Source organism: Callithrix jacchus, chromosome 14 (genome assembly GCF_049354715.1).
Source record: "Callithrix jacchus isolate 240 chromosome 14, calJac240_pri, whole genome shotgun sequence".
Lineage (NCBI taxonomy): Eukaryota > Metazoa > Chordata > Mammalia > Primates > Cebidae > Callithrix > Callithrix jacchus.
In genome coordinates, this window is record NC_133515.1 from 91,291,950 (window position 1) to 91,312,636 (window position 20,687).

General features: G+C 41.2%; 1 protein-coding gene and 1 pseudogene across 3 annotated transcripts in view; both read right to left on the reverse strand.

Moving 5' to 3' along the window:
• Positions 1 to 15,927, reverse strand: part of UBXN2A (UBX domain protein 2A) — a 51,038-nt gene extending 35,111 nt beyond the window's left edge. The window contains exons 1-2 of one of the 3 annotated variants that reach the window (XM_035273088.3): positions 15,795 to 15,927; positions 3,001 to 3,055 (exon numbers count right to left, since the gene is read on the reverse strand). In XM_035273088.3, the coding sequence (XP_035128979.2) occupies positions 3,001 to 3,041 (41 nt within the window). In that variant the 5' untranslated portion in view covers positions 3,042 to 3,055; positions 15,795 to 15,927. Of the gene's footprint in view, positions 1 to 3,000; positions 3,056 to 15,199; positions 15,550 to 15,794 lie in introns of those variants that run through there. The other 2 variants (XM_035273087.3, XM_078349869.1) reach the window with 2 other exon arrangements.
• On the reverse strand, positions 12,769 to 13,478 carry LOC144579347 (succinate dehydrogenase cytochrome b560 subunit, mitochondrial pseudogene; annotated as a pseudogene).
• Positions 15,928 to 20,687: the final 4,760 nt, after the last annotated feature.

Here is a 20,687-nt window from a genome sequence, read left to right on the forward strand (position 1 = left end):
AATTCTACCAAACATTTAAGAAACAAATGATACTAATTTGCTACAATCTCTTCCAGAAAATAGAAGCAGAGGGAATACTTTTAACTCATTCTATGAGGAAAACACTATGCTATACTCAAACCAAAGACATTACAAGAAAGGAAAACTACAGAAAACTTATCATGACCACATATGTAGAAATACTCAACAAAATATTAGCAAATAGAATACAACATGTTAAAAAAAATTAAACGCCACAACCATGTAGGATTTATCCTAGGTATGCAAGGCTGCAGTGGTTTAACACTGAAAATCCATTCATGTAAGGCATCACATCACAACCTAAAGAATAAAAATAATATAATCATATCGACATATGCAGAAAAAGCATTTGATAATATCCAATAACCATTCATAATAAAACCCCCACAAACTAGGAATAGAAAGGAAACTTCCTCAACTTGGCATAGAATGTCTGCAAAAGCCTACAGCTAACATCATATCTAATCATGAGAAACTAGATTCTTTCTCACCAAGATAAGAAACAAGACAAGGATGTCATGTCTCACCATTCCTCATCAGAATTGTACTGGAAGTCCTAGCTAATCCAGTAAGATAAGGACAGGAAATAAAATACATACAGAATGGAAAGGAGGCCAGATGCAGTGGCTCACACCTATAATCCCAGCACTTTAGGAGGCTGAGGTAGGAGGATCCCTTGATCCCAGGAGCTTGAGACTAGCTTGGACAACATAGGGAGACCCCACCTCTTTAAAAAGTAAGAAAAATTAGCCAGGGATGGTGGCGCATACCTATAGTTCCAGCCTCTCCAACAGCTAATTTTTGTATTTTTTGTAGAGCTAGGGGTTCACCATGTGTTCCAGACTGGTCTTGAACTCCTGGGCTCAAGAAATCTGCCTGCCTTGGCCTCCCAAAGTGCCAGGATTACAGGCATGAGCCACCATGCCCAGCCAGTAAACATTCCTAACATATCAGGAGTTCCTAAAATAATAAAAGTACAGAAGCTTCAGGTGAGGGATTTCTAAAATATTTTAAAAATTTTATTGCAGTAAGAACACTTAAAATGAGACCTAACCTCTTAATAAATTTTTCAGTGAACAATAAAGTGTACTTTATTGTTCAATATAGGTACTACGTTGTTCAGCATATCTCTAGGACCTATTCATCTTGCTTAACTTAAACTTTATGCCCACTGATAAGCAGCTCCCCATTTTCACTTTCCCCCAGCCCCTGGCAATCACCATTATATCTTCAAGATTCATCCATGTTGTTGCATACTGCAGAATTTCCTTCTTTTTCAAGACTGAATAATATTCCATTGTGGGTATGTATTATATATTCTTTACCCATTCATCTCTTTTCTAGATTTTTTTTTTTGAGAACTCTGTGACCCAGAATGGAGAAGTGCAATATATTACATGATAATGGCTCACTGAAGCCTCTAACTCCTAGGGTCAAGCAATCCTCCTGTCTCAGCCTCTTCAGTAGCTGTGTTTACAGGCATGTGTTACCACACTAGCTAGTTTTTAAAAAACTTTTTTGAGACAGAGTCTTGCTCTGTTACCCAGACTGGAGTGCAGTGGTGCAATCTTGGCTCACTGCAACCTCTGCCTCCAGGGTTCAAACAATTCTCCTTCTCAGCCTCCCAAATAGCTAGGATTACTGGCGCTCACCACCACACCCAGCTAATTTTTATATTTTTAATAGAGACGGTATTTCACCATGTTGGCCAGGCTGGTCTCGAACTCCTGACCTCAGGTGATCCGCCTGCCTCGCCTCCCAAAGTGCTGGGATTAAAGGCAGGGGCCACTTCGCCCAGCCAACAATGTCACAATTATATAATTAGCATCAGATACTTATATAAGCCTATAAATACCTGAGTGAAAAAAATAACAAATAGGCTAAGTATGGTGGCTCATGCCTATAATTGCAGCATTTTGAGAGGCAATGGCAGGAGGCTCACTTAAAACCAGGAGTTCCGGGCAATATAGTGAAATTTCACTGCTACAAAAAATTTGAAAACTGGCTGGGCCTGGTGGCTCACGCCTGTAATTCCAACACTTTGGGAAGCTGAGGTGGGTGGATCACGAGGTCAAGAGATCGAGACCATCCTGGTCAAAATCATGAAACCCTGTCTCTACTAAAAATACAAAAAACTAGCTGGACATGGTGGCGCGTGCCTGTAATCCCAGCTACTCAGGAGGCTGAGGCAGGAGAATTACCTGAACCCAGGAGGCGGAGGTTGCGGTGAGCCGAGATCACGCCATTGCACTCCAGCCTGGGTAACAAGAGCGAAACTCCATCTCAAAAAAAAAAAAAAAAAAAAAAAAAAATTAAAAATTAACTGGGTACAGTGGTGTAAAACGGTAATCCCAGCTACTCAGGAGGCCAAGGTGGGATGATTGCTTGAGCCCAGGAATTCAAAGCTCCAATGAGCTATGATTGCACCTGGGCAACAGATACCCTGGTCTGTTAAAAAAAAAAAAAAAAAAGAAAGAAAGAGAAAAGAAAAAAGATATGCATATAAAACCTTTCAAATAGGTAGTTATTTATAGCCTCATCTTATAGATGAGATATTGAGGCTCAAAGAATTTACCTAAGTTGCCCAAAGGCCAGAGAGTAATACAAGGCAGAGATGGAATTCAAGCCTAGGTTTATCTGACTCCAAAACCATATTTTCACTATGACACCAAAATAGTATTCTCACAAGAGGCTAATGAGGTAAATAGTTATTTAATTTCTTAAATAACAGAGGCAATGCATGAACATTCATAATTTAACTTTTTAAAATTAATAACAAAAAACATTCAAGTAACTTCACTAAAATCTGTTCAATGCAGCCATGGTAAAAAAAATTACTTCAAAATAGCACATATTTACTGAAGTAGTCATACACAATTAAAATACACTTTACTATCTCTGCCAATGAACTATAATAAAAATAGAGAACGATATTAACAAAGGCATTAACAAAGCAATTCACAGTTTGAATTAACTTACCATTCTTCTTTTATACTTTTGAGGTTATCTACGTCTTTCATTCTCTTTTGCCTTACTGTAAAAGTAAAAAGAAATAAAAGCTAAAGTTCTCATTTTAGTGTTTTAAACAAATTTATTCCTATGTACATATCAATATTTTCTAACATTTAAGTTACCATGTAGTCCTAAAGTAGCACTTAGAAGGGTCTAAAGAAAAAGTGAGCAAGCTCAAAGCTGTCATTTTCATCTACAAAATAAAGAAATGTTAGAAAATACATTTTCAAGTCTGATAATCTGAGAAAAGAAAGATTTCTTAAAACTTATGATGAAGCTGGGTAGCTCACACCCAGCTACCACCTTTAATCCCAGCACTTTGGGAGGTCTAGAGGCAGGCGGATCACCTGAGGTCAGAAGTTTGAGACCAGCCTGGCTAACATCATAAAACCCTGTCTCTACTAAGAATACAGAAAATTAGCTGGATGTGGTTGTAGGCGCCTGTAATCCCAGCTACTTGGGAGGCTGAGGCAGGAGAATCGCTTGAACCCAGGAGGCGGAGGTTGCAGTGAGCCAAGATCACGCCATTGCACTCCAGCCTGGGAGACAGGCTCAAAAAAAAAAAAGTATATATCAAAGGACCCCAAAGGCTAGGGATGTGGTGGCAAAACACCATCTGTACTAAAAATTTAAAAAATTAGCTTGATGTGGTAGTATGCGCCTGTAATCCCAGCTACTTGGGAAGCTGAGGCAGGAGAATCACTTTAACCCAGGAGGAGGAGCTTGCAGTGAGCCAAGATTGCACTACTGTACTACAGCTTGGGCAACAGAGTGAGTAAGACTCTGTCTGAAAAATAATAATAATAATAATAAATTAAATTAAAAAGAAAAGAAAAAGTGACCCCAAAGCCACTCTGAAGGGGCTCTCATTGGCTAAATTTGGGAAATTAACATCTAAAAAAATAATAACACTAGTGGATTATGCGCCATTGAATAAAACAAAAGTATGTGAGTCTATACTATTATTATTATTTTTAATAAAAACAATGAGGCCAGTTATGGCGGTAATGCCTATACTCCCAGCACTTTGGAAGGCCAAGGCAGTCAGATCACTTCAGGTAAGGAGTTCGACACCAGCCTGGCCAACATGACGAAACCCCATCTCTACCAAAAATACAAAAATTAGCTTGGCATGGTAATGCACACCTGTAATTCCAGCTACTGGTGACACTGAGGCATGAGAATTACTTGAACCTGGGAGGCAGAAGTTGCAGTGAGCCAAGACTGTGCCACAGCACTCCAGCCTGAAATGAACCCTTTAATAAATTCAATAGTAAGGTGATATTACCATAACCAAAATACATTCCAAATGCAGTAATATGCTGTGTAACAACATGTTGGTCAACAATGGACTGGATATACAAAGATGGTCCCATAAGATTATAACAGTATATTTTTACTGTACTTTTTCTATGCTGAGATATGTTTAGATATGCAAATAGTTATAATTATATCATAATTGCCTACAGTATTCAGTATAATAACATGCTGTACAGGTTTGTAGCCTAAGAGTAATAGGCTACATCATACAGCCTGTGTGTATAGTTGGCTATACTATCAGGTTTGTGTAAATACATTTCATGATATTCACACAATGACAAAATTGCCTAATGAAGCTCTTTTCAGAATGTACCTCCTTCATTAAATGAGATGAGATTACATATACAAGATTTAAAATGTTTAAACTTCTGTTGAAAGAGAATGGGAGAAAAAGAAAAAGGAAAATTAAAATCGAGGGTGATATCAGCAAAATGGAAAAACAGATAGGTCCAGGCACCTGTTCCCCTACCCACCCCCAAAAAATCAAAAAACAATTAGAAACTCTTAGAACCAACTTTATCAGAACCTAGAAAATAGTCAAAGAAGGGTTACAGCATCCAAGGGAATGATGAAATTAAGAAAAGGGCAATGTTAAAATGATAGAAAAGCTGGGCACAGTGGCATACTCCTGTATTCCTAGCTACTCGGGAGGCTGAGAGGCAGGAGATCACTTGAGTCAGGGAATTTGAGGCTGCAGTGAGCCATGATCATGTCACCATGCTCCAACCTGGACAACAGAGCAAGAATCTGTCTCTTATAAAAAATGCACAACAAAATAAAAACAAACAAACAAAAAAATGCACAGATGGGTAAAGGACTTGTGGGAATAGACATTTTTCCAAAGAAGAAATAAAAATGGCTAATAAGCACATGAAAAGATGCTCAAAATCAATAGTTCCTAGAAAATACATATCAAAACCATAATGAGATACTACTTCACACTCATTAGGATGGCTACTAAAAAGAAACAAAAAGCAGAAAACAAGTGTTGGCAAGGTTGTAAAGAAATTGGAACCCTGGTACACTGCTGGTGGGAATGTGAAATATCGCTGCTGAGGAAAAGAGTTTGGTGGCTACAGTGATATTCACAATAGCCAAAAGGTGGAAACAACTCAAGTATCCATTAACAGATGAATGAATAAACAAAATGTGGTGTATATAAGCAATGGAGTATTATTCAGCTTCAAAAGGAGTGAAATTCTGATACATACTATAACATGGATGAACGTTGAAAACGTGGTGCTACATGAATAAAAAAGTCAAACACAAAAGGACAAATACTTTATGATTCCATACATATAAAATATCTAGAATAGGTGACTGATAAAGACAGAAAGTAGAATAGAGGTTACTAGGGATTGAGATGAGTGAGGAATGAGCAGTTAATGGGTATAGAGTTTCTGTTTGGGGTGATGAAAATGTCTTGGAAATGAACAGTAGTGATGGTTGTACAACACTGTGAATGTAATTAATGTCACAGAATTGTACTCTTAAAAATGATTAAAATGGCAAATCTTATGTTATCTATGTTTTCTCACAATAAAAAATGTTTATTTTATTTTATTTTGAGACAGAGACTAGCTATGTTGCCCAAGTTGAAATGCAGTGGCTATTCACAGGCACGATCATAATGCACTACAGCTCAAACTCCTGGGCTCAAGTGATCCTCCTGCCTCAGCCTCCTGAGTAGCTGGAACAATGGGTGCACGCCGCTAATTTTTTGTTTAAAGTGTTGTTGGAAACCCAGTCTCACTATGTTACCTAGGCTGGTTTCAAACTCTTGGTTTCAAGTGGCCCTCTCACCTCAGCCTCCAGAGTAGCTGGACTATAGGCACACGCCACTGTGTCTAGCTAAATTGAAAAAAACGAAGAGCTAACTCTTAACTATTTAAGTTAAGAAAACATAGTAAAATTTTTTTTAAATAACCTGGAAGAGGTCAGGCGTGGTGGCTCATGCCTGTAATTCCAGCACTTTGGGAGCCTGAGGTGGGCAGATAACGAGGTCAGGAGTTCGAAACCAGCCTGACCAACATGGTAAAACCCCATCTCTACTAAAAATACAAAAAGTAGCCAGGTGTGGTGGGATGAGCCTGCAATCCCAGCTACTCAGGAGGTTGACGCAGGAGAATCGCTTGAACCTGGGAGGCTAAGGCTGCAGTGAGCCAAGATCACGCCATTGCACTCCAGCCTGGACAACAGAGCGAGACTCCATCTCAAAAAAAAAAAACAAACCTGAAAATAACCTGGAAGAGAAGACAACTTTCCTATAACTCAAATCCGAAGGAATAAGAAAAAAACTGATATATCTTATACAATAAAAAATGTATAAGAGGCCAGGCGCAGTGGCTCATGCCTGTAATCTCAGCACTTTGGGAAGCTGAGGCGGGCAGATCACAAGGTCAAGAGATTGAGACCATCCTGGCCAACACTGTGAAACCTCGTCTCTACTAAAAATACAAAAATTAGCTGGGCATGGTGGTGCATGCCTGTAGTCCCGGCTACTCGGGAGGCATAGGCAGGAGAATCGTTTGAACCTGGGGGGCGGAGACTGTGGTGAGTGGAGATTGCGCCACCGCACTCCAGCCTGGCGACAGAGCAAGACTCTGTCTCAAAAAAAAAAAAAAAGGTATAAGATCTGAGAGCTATCGTGTAAAATGAAAAAAAAATTTAAAACAAAGAAGACAAACAACAAACTAAGAAAAAATATTTGGAACTGACACTATAAATAAAAGATTAATATAGCTGGGTACAGTGGCTCACACCTATAATCCCAGCTACTCAAGAGGCTGAGGAAGAAGGACTGCTTGAGGTCAGAAGTTTGAGACAAGCCTGGGCAACATAGTGAAATCTCATCTCTTTAAAATAAAATAAAATAAAAGAATTGGGCTGGGGGTGGTGGCTCACACCTGTAATCCCAGTGCTTTGGGAGGCCAAGGCAGGCAGATTGCTTATGCTCACGAGTTTGAGACCAGCCTAGGCAACATGGCAAAAACCCATCTCTACAAAAAATTAGCTAGGCATGCTGGTACACGCTGGTAGTCCCAGCCTCTTGGGAGGCTGAGGCAGGAGAATCACCTGAGCCCAGGAAGTCAAGGCTGCAGTGAGCCATGATCATGCCACTCTGCACTCTAGCCTGGACAACAAAGCAGCACCCCGTCTCAAAAAACAAAGAAAAAAACAAAACCAAAAAAAAGCCTCTAAAATGGAAAGTCAAAATAAAACAAATGGAACGGAACTGATCAAGTTGGTGGCAAAACCACACAGAGGAACTATTTCAAATAACTTTAAAACAGAGTAATTTGCTAGGCGCAGTAGTTCACACCCGTAATCGAAGCACTTTGGGAGGCTCAGGTGGGCAGATCACCTGAGGCTAGGAGCTCGAGACCAGCCTGGGCAATGTGGCGAAACCCCTTCTCTGCTAAAAATAGAAAAATTAGATGGGAATGGTGGTGCATGCTTGTAATCCCAGCTATTTGAGAGGCGGAAGCATGAATATTGCTTGAACCCAGGAAGCAGAGGTTGCAGTTGGCAAAGATTGTGCCACTAGACTCCAGCCTGGGTGACAGAGTAAGACTCTGTCTCAAAAATACATAAATAAACAGAAAAACAACAACAAAAACCAGAGTAATTTAGTAATTTGACTGGATATCCAAGTTAGATAAACCTGAAGGGGGTAAATACAGTTTCTAGTAATCACATTATTCATAATATATGAGTATTGTGAATACTAATCATCATTTTATGATACTATCATATAATGATCAAGTATTGTTTTTATGATACTATGGTATAATGATCATGGTTTTTATGATATTTACCAACCAAGATTTTTTTTTTTGAAATGGAGTCTCACTCTGTTGCCCAGGGGTGCAGTGGGGTGATCTCAGCTCTCTGCAACTCCATCTCCTGGGTTCACACAATTCTCCTGCCTCAGCCTCCTGAGTAGCTGGGATTACAGGCATTCACCACCACACCTGGCTAATTTCTGTATTCTTAGTAGAGAAAGAATTTTGCCATGTTGGCCAGGCTGGTCTCAAACTCCTGACCTCAGTTGATCTACCTGCCTCAGCCTCCCAAAGTGTTGGAATTACAGGTGTGAGTCACTATGCCCAGCCAAAAAGCAAAACTTTTTTTTTAAGAGTAAGAATAAATAACAATATAAAAATCAAAGAAGTGAAATTCCTGTCATTTAAAAATTTTAATTGGAAATATCAGTAAAATCTCATGCCGTATTTCCTCTTTTAAAAAAAAAATACATACTAGCTCTGCTCATTAAAAAGTCTCCAAAGCAATAAGCATCCAATAAAAATAAGCACTTCTAGCACCCAGATTTGTTGGAATACTAATACCATTTCTCACTAAAAGGAATCAAGGTTTCCTGGAAAAATACGTGATTCCAGTTCTGGATCAAAAAATGTCTACTTTGCACTTGGCATATCTTGACATTATGGATTAGTGTCAAAAAAGATTCAAAAGTAAATTTGAGGAGGGTACTATTGGCCCAAAGATGGGATCAGCTGGTGTAGTGGTGCAAACCTGTAATCCCAGCACTCTGGGAGGCCAAGGCAGGGCTGCTTGAGGCCAGGAGTTTGAGACAAGCCTGGGCAACAGAGTGAGACCATGTCTCTACAAAAAATACGAAAATTAGTGAAGCATAGTGGCACATAGCTGTAGTCCTAGCTATATGTGAGGCTGAGGTGGGGAGATCTCTTGAGCCTGGGAGGTTGAGGCTGCAGTGATTTTATCAGGCCATGACTACACCAGTGCACCCCAGCCTGAGTGACAGAGTGAGACCCTACCTAAAGAGAAAAAAAGAAAAAATGGGACCAAAAAAAAAAACCTACCTGAACTGAAACACATCAAATATCACTTCATAATGATACTCATTAAAAGGAAACAAAACAAACTCACTGGTCATCTTTTGAGAATACTAGGGCACCAACTTATTATACTGAAAACTGATAAATAAGATTAAGAATAAAATATATATACTGTCTTTCTTCTTTGAACTATCTCTGAATAACCAAAGAGTTAATGAAAGTTTCCTTTATACATGAATCCAGGTAAATGAAGATGAATTACTGAATTAGAATATCTCCTATTTGCAACTTCTAATGCAATAATGAATCTAGGCATATCAATGGCTGCAAACATCACAGAGATAGCCAGGCAAAAAAAAAAACCACACACCTCAGTGTGAAAGCTTGTACCACTATCTCTTCTTGCCAAAAAGGTGAATCTGAATCCATTCAAGCCTCCAGATCTAACTACTAGATTACAGGAAATATAGGGCACAGAGGAGTGTAATCAGATCACAAGAATGCAACCAACAAAGCCCAGAATGTGGAAAATTCTTCAGGAAAAAATGATCCATTTTTTTTCAACACATATATTACTAGGGAGAAAAAAGAGATGATAGATTATTTAAATATTTCAGAAATGGATCACTGTATTACAATATGTGGACCACATATAGGTTTTGATTTAAATAAATCAATGGTAAAATAAGTTATGAAAGAATTTGTACCATCTGAATACTGATGGGGTACCTGATGTCATTTTGGAGTAATGATTAATTTTTAAGGTGTGAGGTGGGTGGATCACGAGGTCAAGAGATCGAGACCATCCTGGTCAACATGGTGAAACCCTGTCCCTACTAAAAATACAAAAATTAGCTACGCATGGTGGCACATGCCTGTAGTCCCAGCTACTTGGGAGGCTGAGGCAGGAAAATTGCTTGAACCCAGAAGGCGGAGGTTGTGGTGAGCCAAGATCGCACCATTGCACTCCAGCCTGGGCAACAAGAGCGAAACTCTGTTTCAAAAAAAAAAAAAAAAAAAAATTAAGGTGTGACGATGGGACTGTAGCTGTACATTTTTTAAAGTAATTGCTTTAGATACACACTGAAATATTGACTGATAAATACTATGAACAGAATTTGCATCAAACAAGTGGATTGGGGGATGGAATATAATTAAAATCAAAATGGCCACGACTTGATAATCATTGAGCTGGGTAATGGGTTGACATGAGAGTTTACTGTTCTCTCCATTTTTATATATATTTGAAAATTTTTATAATAAAAATTGGGATAAAAAAACTCTACCTTAAAAATATATATACCTAGAGTGTTATACTGCCATTTTATTCATTTTTTTTAAAGAAAATACTTTTGCTCTATCAGAAAATTACTCTTAATAATCTAAGAATAGCAGTAATTTCAAAGACTTGGGTCCTCATGGAATATAATTTGCCTCTTACTCTATAAATCATAAATTTGAAGCTGTGAAAAGTAATGTGAATTCACATTTAAAGTAATGACTAAAAAAGATGTATTATGTCTAGAATAAACAGTACTTTGTAAATAACAACAACAACAATCAAGAGCTGCATATCACATTTGGTTGACTCATGGCTTAAAAGCAATGTGAGCACACAGAAAAAGTAGTGCAGTACACAGAAGTGCTATGTGAGGTGATACATAGACAATCGTTATGAATTGCCAATTGTACAATTAAAGTTATCAGTTGTCCAAACTGTCAAAATTCAAGTAAAGAAAAATCAAGGTCTGTTTTATTTAACTGAGGTATCTAGGGTGAGTAACTAAGGAAAACATAACCAAACTGACTATGAGAAGGAAGAAAAAAATAAATGACTTTTTTACAATTTTAAAATTAAATAAACAGGCCAGCATGGTGGCTCAAGCCTGTAATCTCAGCATTTTGGGATGTCAAGGTAGGAGGACTGCTTGAGGCTAGGAGTGCCAGACCAGCCTGAGCAACATAGTAAGACTCCCATCTCTATGAAAAATACAAAATCTCAACACTTTGGAAGGCCAAGGCAGATGAATCACCTGAGGTCAGGAGTTTGAGACCAGCCTGGCTAATATGGTGAAACCCGTCACTATTAAAAACACAAAAATTAGCTGGGCGTGGTGGCAGGTGCCTGTAATCTCAGCTACTTGGGAGGCTGAGGCAGTAGAATTGCTTGAACCCGGGAGGAGGAGGTTCCAGTGAGCCGAGATTGTACCACTCTGTTCCAGCCTGGCAACAGAGTAAGACTCCATCTTTCAAAAAAAAAAAAAAATCCATATTACCAATTTTACTTAGTTTTATAAACAAATATTCTATGGTCAAAAGGAATTTGAGGAGAAAAAAAGAAAAAACTAGTCATTTTTTTTTAGATTATGGATTTGTATGAAGGTATTGATACAAATCCATAATCTAAATATACAACCAGACATGCTATCTTTATATAGAACCTTAAGTTTCTTTTTAAGTATAAGGCCATTCCAGGTATTAAACACAAGGGAAAAGAAACCAATGGATCACATTTCCATGTTGGGTTCCTTTTACTTAGATCTTCTATGGAATGTGGTTAGGCCCTCAAGCCTCCAAGAGCAACCTAACTATGATAGCATTTGAACCAAATACTAAAAAGACAGTTCATTTGTATATTTTATGAATTCTGGTTTACTACATACTAAGTGATAGAAAATGAAATATTTTTGAAAGTTTCAGCTCATTTTAGCTGTAATCATAGTAATGAAAAAAATATATTTTTGTCCTTTCCTAGAAAAATTGTTAATGGGATAGTTATATACTCCAATGACCAAAGTGGTAGTGACAACAGTAATTTAAATGAGAAAATCCTATGGGAAAGGTGATACTTCAGCAGAGACTGGCAAGATTACTTACTGAGTCATTCCACAGCTGACCAAGACATTCTCATTCCAGGCCTCCATACTGAAATGTTATCCTAACTTGCAAAGCAACCCCCTCCCTTTTTTTAAATGAGTATTTTAATCCAATTTCAGGAAAAAAAATGGTACATGACTTGGATAAGAAAGCATAAAATTAAGGTTTTTCTGAAAATGCAAAAAAAATAAATAAAAAAGAAAGAAAGAAAAGAAATAACCTTTAATATGTTCAATGCTAATTTTCTGGATCTTTGTCTTGTGTCAAAAGCTATATATTTTCTCCTCAAAGAAGCTGCTGCTCCAAGAACTAACTAGCCCTCTTCATCTCCCTCTAGCTAGGATAAACTAATCCCCCTCCACTCCCAACTCTTTTCTTTCAATAGCATTGCATAGGTGTTAATGGCCTGGGCTCTCCAATGAACAGAACTGTCCTTTAAGCCAGCAACCCACAGGCAGTGGCATACAATGTCTCACCCCCAGTCCCCAGGGCAGAAGCCACAGAGCTGGCCTGGCATTGTTTCCACTGTCTCAGGAAGAAGGAGCCAAAACCTGACCCTCAGCACAAATCAAAGCCCAATATGGATAGAGAAAAACTGCTTCTAGACCTGGAGTAGGCAAACTGTGGGCAAAAAGGGGAGTTTTTGCAGCCACTCCTCTTGAGAAACAAGGGGAAAACTAGACCTTTTTCCACTATTATGATCTACAAGGTACTCTATTGCTCCAAGGGGATCTAAAAGCACAAAACAATCTAAACAAAGAAGAAGAACTTTTCCCAGGCTGGGGATAAGAGGGACAAACAGAAAGATGGGTGAATGCAATAACGTGTAGGAAGATGATGCTGGGAATCTCTGTTCTTCACATGGCTGCCAGCCCTACAGAGAACAACATAGTAAGAACCAGGACAACCACTCCAAACTGGTATAGCTGGGGAATCTTCAGGCCTTTTTCCAGGTTCCACATCAAGTGTCGGATCCCATGTCAGGTATGATACATGAGAGGGTGCAAACTTAGCTGTGTGAATCAGTGCTAACTCCAGACACAGGGACTTCATGAGTTCCAAATAAGACTCACAGTTCCCAGGGAAAAACAGGGCTGACATGCCAAAAAGAGACCCCTGCACTCAAAGCAATACCAGTGCACGGTGGCAGATGGACCAACCACTCCATCTCTTCTTTGGCTGTGGTTCCCAAAGGAACAGCATTTCTGATACAGAGCTCAGGGCTAAAGTGGGCTTGGAGGCAATGAGGACAAACATATCTCAGCAAGAGTATAGCCATCTTGGGTTCTGGTCTGGACAGATGTGCAAAGCCATTTTAAATACAATCTCCTTTGGTGTGCTGACTTACCCCAACGTGGGCAGATCACCTGATATCAGGAGTTTGAGATCAGCCTGGCCAACATGGAAAAACCCCGCCTCTACTAAAAATACAAAAATTAGCCGGGCATGGTGGCATGTGCCTGTAGTCACAGCTACTTCAGAGGCTGAGACAGGAGAATGGCTTTAACCTGGGAGGTGGAGATTGCAGTGAGTGGCGCCACTGTACTCCAGCCTGGGTGACAGAGACTCCACATTAAAAAAAAAAAAAGTCCTGCATCATCTCTCTGGCCCTAACCTACTTTACCACAGCACCCTTTTGCTTCCCACACACCAAATGCTGAAGTTCCTGAAATGACCATCTTCCCTAGCCTCTGCGTCATCAACTGCCTTTGCCTGAGCCTTTCTTCTCTCCTTTGGGAGGCATTTCCCCCTAATTCCTATTTATCCCTAATATCTGAGCTCAAAGATTACTTTCCTAGGAAAACCTTCCCTGATTTCCCCAGCTGGGATAAGTCCCCATGTTACCTTCTCTCAAAAACACCTTACGTCCTTCGTTTTTAGCCCGTCTTGGCTTACTGGCATTTATTTGTGATTATTTATTTTATTTTTTGAGACAGAGTCTTGCTCTGTCACCCAGGCTGGAGTGCAGTGGCACCATCTAGGCTCACTGCAACCTCCACCTTCCGGGTTCAAGCGATACACTGCTTCAGCCTCCCGAGTAGCTGGGATTACAGGCATGTACCACCATGCCCAGCTAATTTTGCATTTTCAGTAAAGAGAGACCGGGTTTCACCATGTTGGCCAGACTGGTCTCGAACTCCTGACTTTGGGTGATCCGACCGCCTCAGCCTCCCAAAGTGCTGGAATTACAGGCGTGAGCCACAGCGTCGGGCCCTGATTATTTGCTTAATATCTGTTTTGCCCAATGATACTGAATAGTCTAAGGGCCAAGTCTGTAATTGTCACTATCATATCCTTGGCACTCACAACATAATAGGTACTAAAATTTTTTTTTGAATTATAAAATAGTAAAGGAAGTATATGCTAAGTAATTAATCATTATTAAATGAAAATGCACATAAAATACTCTCCACAGCGCCCAACTGAGAACAACTGCTCCGTAAGTGTGAGCTCCCATTAATACTGGACTGAATATTCAGCCTCGTATCATTCACTGTGCTTAACCACTTCCACCTCCTAAACACATTTTTTACTCATGTTTGGACGCCACCAGTGCCCAGCACTAACATTAGTATTATACAAAGATGCTCTGTATTCGCTGAATTTAATTGCCTTTTAAATAAATCCGACTTTCAGCATATTTAGACAGAAGACACAACATGAACTTTTAGTTTCCCCGCTATAAACAAACTACAACCGGTCAGACTTTATACCACGTTCTTTTCTGCATTCGCATTAAAAGAAACCAGCAGTTTCCTGTGTTTACTTATCTCAAATTACGTACATAGGAACCAACGCTGGACGCCACACGAACGTTCATCACTGCTGACAAGTAATAAACTATTTTATTACTGGCAGCGAAAAGGGAAAAAAGGCACAAAGAAGAAAGGAAGGAAATGTGAAATCAGCGAACACCAGACCTTCAAAACATCAGAGAAAGTGAGTGGTGGGAGAGGGTGAAGTCACTAACAGGCATACTTTGTAGCACTGGAGTGCAATCGTGCAGCGTTCGCCTTTGAAAATGGAAACATTGTGTTTCGCATAACTCGAAGTTTCGGAAAGCCCTTCGAGAGAACCCCGAGCTGCGCCTTCCGCGAGCTCGCGAGTCAACCCGCAGGCAGAGTCAAGGGCCCAGGGTCGCCGCTCACCTCGTCGGGGCGGGAGCCTGGCCCCGGCTCTGCCGCCTGCGCCCCTTCCCGAGTCGCAGACGCGCGGCCCTCGGGAGCGAGACTTCCCCCACAACGGCGAGCAGCGGCGGCCCGGCCACAGCAGACGACCCCTCGACCCTACCCGGCAGGCAGCCACCCTGCCCCGCCCTCACCCCGCCGGACGCGGCGCGGCCCCAGGACCCTCACCTCCGGGCACGGCCTCCGGGCCTCAGCCTCACTCAGCTCAGGCGCCGAGGGCACCGTTTGGCCGCGGGCCCCGTTTGGCCAGAGCCCTTCAGTCCCGGAGCGCCGCCGCCCCAAACCTCCTCAGATTCCACCGCCGCGCCTCTGAGATCCCGCCCACCTCTCACAGTCTCTGTCGGGCGCCCAGCGCGCGCCGACGGCGACTCCGCGCAGACCGGAGGAGCCCGCGCGGGCGCGGGGGCGCGCCGAGGGGCGGGGCTTACTGCGTTCCGGCGCTTCAGGCCCGGTTGAGAACTGCGCTAATGGCCGCGGCGCTTTCCCGCAGCAGGCCGAGCGGCTGGCTGCCTCTTCCCTGGGCGCGGGAGACACAGGGACCTTGGTGTGTGCTCACCGGAGAACCCAGCGTGTGTTTACCCGGGTACCTCCTCAGCCTCTGAAGCCGGGGAGGGACGTCCCAGCATTCTGACAATGTGGAACTTGACCTGAGCCCTGCGGTCCTGGACAGCGACGTTGAAGACATCCCCACACCGCTTTGTTCCTAATAGGACTTACTGCACGCAAACGCCCTTTCCCATAAGACTTAGTCACGACTCAAGGATGCCCCCGTAGTTAGCTGCGACAAAGTCAGGCCCAAACCCTCTAAATTCCAGTTCTCCGCCTCACAAATGATTAGCTGACCTGCCTGTGCTCACGATGTGGACAAATGCCAGCTGCCTTGACTTGACCGGACTTTAGTGAAGCAGCTCTCCCCGGGCCTCTACAAGGTGGCCGAGCCTCAGCGGCAGCCAGCGACCACCCCTCCTCGACCACCGCCCGAAAATAGGCGGACCCCAAGGAAAACATTCTCTGTGTAGTCTCTTCGCTGCCACCCTCCACTCTTCTCCCCACCTCCCCACACCCGGGTCTTTCTAGCCCGGTTCTCTTCTCTCTGTAAAAGGAAACCCCTTTTCTGCCTGACCCAGGAGATCGCTGCAGATCTCATGGTTGGAGGGTTCTCCCGGTTGCAGTAGCCTCCCCCAAACCCCACTCTCAATTGCAATCGTTTCTTTCCCTTTTCTTGGATCTCTTACACTGAAATCTCTCCTTACGTATATCCAGATTTGTTTTTTATTTTATAGTCCAGCATTCTTCCTATTGCAACAGTCCTTTTTCCCATTGCAGTAGTTCTCCGCCCTTACTGCAATAGTCCATTTCCCCCCTACCCCCGTTGCAATAATCCGTTCCGAATAAAGTCTCGGCTTGCCTAAATCGGGATTTATTTGTTAGTCTTTAGTGCTGGAACTCAGATTGAGATTGATCCTCACTTACAGACCCATGCCAGTTCCCATCCCCCACCCCCTCATCTCCTGCTCAGCGATTTCCGGAGCCTGTGGTGACTTCAAATGTCAGTGCTTTTGGAGCACAGTAAAGAGTTAATTTGATCCCTTTGGGTTTTTCCACCATAGAAAGCATTGTCGAAGTAACCGCTGAACTAAGTAAAGCCAGCCCAATTTGATCCCTTTGGGCAAAGAGACTTTTCTTTGACCCTTCTGTGAGAGCTCTTCTAATTTTTGGTCCCAGCACCATTTAATGAAGAGAGGATTCTTCCCTTGTCAAAAATTAATTGACTATAGATGTATAAGTTTATTTCTGTACTCTCAATTCGACTCCATTGATTATGTAACTTATCTTTATGCTAGCACCATACTGTTTTGCTTACTGTAGCTTTGTAGTAGATTTTGAAATCAAACCACCTTATCGTTTTGCTTACTGTAGCTTTGTAGTAGGTTTTGAAATCACACCTCCCACTTTGTTCTTGTTTTTCAAGATTGTTTTGTCCCTTGCAATTTCCTATGACTTTTAGCTCAGCTTTTCCCTTTCTGTTAAAAACATTAAAAGGGGGGGCATTGGGATTTTGACAGAGGTTTCTTTGAATTGGTAGATCAACTTGAGGAGCATTGATATCTTAACAATATTAAGTCTTCAAATCCTTAAGCATGAATATTTTTCCATACAGTCATGTGCCACATAACAACCTTTTGGTCCATGACTTACAGCATATATGATGGTGGTCACATAAGATTTTAAGGCCGTATTTTTACTGCATCATATGTTTAGATATACAAATATTACCATTGTGTTACAGTTGTCTACAGTATTCAATACAGTAATGTGCTGTCTAGGCTTGTAGCCCAGGAGCAAGGCTATGAATATTGCCTATATGTGTAGTATACTAGACAATTCAGGTTTGTGTAAGTACACTCTGTGATGTTTACACAATGATTAAATCACTTAGGGACACATTTCTCAGAAGGTACATTCATCATCAAGCAATACATGACAACACATAGACCTTCTTTAATTTCTTTCAGTAGTGTTTTATGGTTTTTGGTGTACAAGTCTTATACCTCCTTGGTTAAATATATTTCTTTTCTTTTCTTCTTCTTCTTTTTTTTTGAGACAAAGTCTTGCCCTGTTGCCCACGCTGGAGTGCAATGGCGAGATCTCAGCTCACTGCAACCTCTGCCAATTGGGTTCAAGCAATTCTCCTGCCTTGGCCTCCCCAGTAGCTGGGATTATAGGTGTGTGCCACCATGCCTGGCTAATTGTTTCTTTTTCTTTTGTGTCTTTAGTAGAAATGAGGTTTCACCATGTTGGCCAGGCTGGTCTCAACTAGACTTCCTGACCTTGTGATTCACCCACCTCGGCCTCTCAAAGTGCTGGGATTACAGGTGTGAGCCACTGCGCCCAGCCAGTTAAATATATTTCAAAGTATTTTATTCTTTTTGATGCTATTGTAAAAGGAATTGATTTATTTCCTTTTTGGATGTTTTATTGCCAGTATTTGAAAATACCACTGATTTTGTGTGTTGATCTTGTATCTAACAACTTTACTGCATTCATTTATTAGCTCTAATCATTTGCTAGAGATGGGGTATCCTTATGTTACCCAGGTTGATCTCAAACTCCTGGGCTCAAGTGATCCTCCCATCACGATGTCCTGAGTAGCTAAGACCACAGATGTGTGCCACCATGCCCAACTAATTAAATTTTTTGCGGGGGGAAGGAGGGGAAAAATTTTTTTGTGTGGAGATGTGGTGTCACTGTATTGCCCAGGCTGGTCTCCAACCCCTGACTGGCCTCAAGCTATCCTCCCTCCTTCTTGGGCCTCCCAAAGCACTGGGATTACAGGTATGAGATACCACACTTGGCCTCAGTTTTATTTCTTTCTAATTTGGATGCCTTTTATTTATTTTTCTTGCCTAATTGCTCTAGCTAGAACTTCCAGTACAATGTTGAATTAGAAATGATGAGTCTGGGTGTGGTGGCTCAAACCTGTAATGTCAGAACTTTAGGAGGCTAAGGCAGGAGAATTGCTTGAGCCCAGGAATTTGAGACCAACCTGGGGCAACATAGTGATACCCCATTACTAGAGTTAAAATTAAAAAAAAAAAAAAGAAATTATGAGGCTGGGTATGGTAGCTCACAGCTGTAATCCCAGCCCTCTGGGAGGCTAAGGTGGGTGTATCACTTGAGGCCAGGATTTCGAGACCAGCCTGTCCAACATGGTGAAACCCCATCTCTACCAAAAATACAAAAATTAGCTGAGCCTGGTGGTGGGTGCCTGTAATCCCCGCTACTTGGGAGGCTGAGGCAGGAGAATCGCTTGAACCCAAGGGGCAGAGGTTTCAGTGAGCTGAGATCACACCACTGCACTCCAGCCTGTGAGACAGAGCAAGACTCTGCCTCAAAAAAAAAAAAAAAAGAAAAGAAAAGAAAAGAAAAAGAAAAAAGAAAAGAAATAAACAAACAAATACATAAATAAATGATGGGAGTGGGTGTCTTTGCCTTGTTCCTAATTTTAGAAAAAAAGCTTTCAGTCTTTCTTCATTGAATATGATATTATCTGTGTGTTTTTCTTTTTCTTTCTTTCTTTTTTTTTTTGAGATAGTCTCCCTCCATCTTTCTTTTTTTTTGAGATAGTCTCCCTCCATCCCCACATGGTAACCTCTATTCTACTTCATTTTCTTTTCTGTTTTTTTGTTTTGTTTTGTTTTGAGATGGGATTTCACCATGTTGCCCAGCCTGGTCTCAAACTCCTGGACTCAAAGCAATTTTCCCATCTTGGCCTTCCAAAGTGCTAGGATTACAGGTGGGAGCCACCATGCATAACCTATTCTACTTTCTGTCTCTAGGAACTTGCCCATTCTAGATACCTCATGTACATGGAATCCTGCAATATTTGTTCTTTTGTATCTGGCTTATTTCACTTAGCAGAATTCTTTTCTTTTCCCCTTCCTTCCTTCCTTCCTTCCTTCCTTCCTTCCTTCCTTCCTTCCTTCCTTCCTTCCTTCCTTCCTTTCTTTTTACCGAACCTCGCTCTGTCACCAGGCTGGAGTCCAGTGGCACAATCTTGGCTCACTGCAATCTCTGCCTCCCGGGTTCAAGCGATTCTCCTGCCTCAGCCTCCCAAGTAGCTGGGACTACAGGTGCAAACCACCACACCCAGCTAATTTTTGTAGTTTCAGTAGAGATGAGGTTTCACCCTGTTGGCCAGGATGGTCTTGCTCTCTTGACCTCATGATCCGCCCGCCTCAGCCTCCCAAAGTGCTGGGATTATAGGCATGAGCCACTGTGCCCGGCGTCATATTGTTTTTCAAATGGCAGCACCATCTTACATTCCTACCAGCAATGTATCTGTTTTCCAATTTCTCTATATCCTCCCAACACTTGTTATTTTCTGTGTGTGTGTATATGTACGTGTGTTTATAATAGCCATCCTAATTGCGTACAAAGTGGTATCTCATTGTAATTTTGATTTGCATTTCCCTGATGAATAGTGATGTTGAATATCTTTTCATGTGCCTATTGGCTGTTTGTATATTTTCTTTGGTGAAATACCTATTTAATTCTTTGTGAATTTTCAAATAGGGTTTTTTGTTTTGTTTTGTTTTTGTTGAGTTACAGGAGTTTTGGATTTTAAAATATATATATTATGGATAGTAATACCTTATCAGATATGTGATTTGCAAATCTTTCCTCTCATCCTGTGAATTGTCTTTTCATTCTGGTGTTAGTATCCTTTGATACACAAAAGTTTAAAATTTCAGTCAAATTAATGTATTCTTGTTTTTGCTATACTTTTGGTGTCATATCGAAGAAACTATTGCCAAATCCAACGTCATGAAGATTTCTATGTTTTTTTCTAAACATTTTATAACTTTAGCTCTGACATTTAAGTGTTTGCTCCATTTTGATTTTTGTGTATGGTGTATGATAAGAGTTCAACTTTATTCTTTTGCAT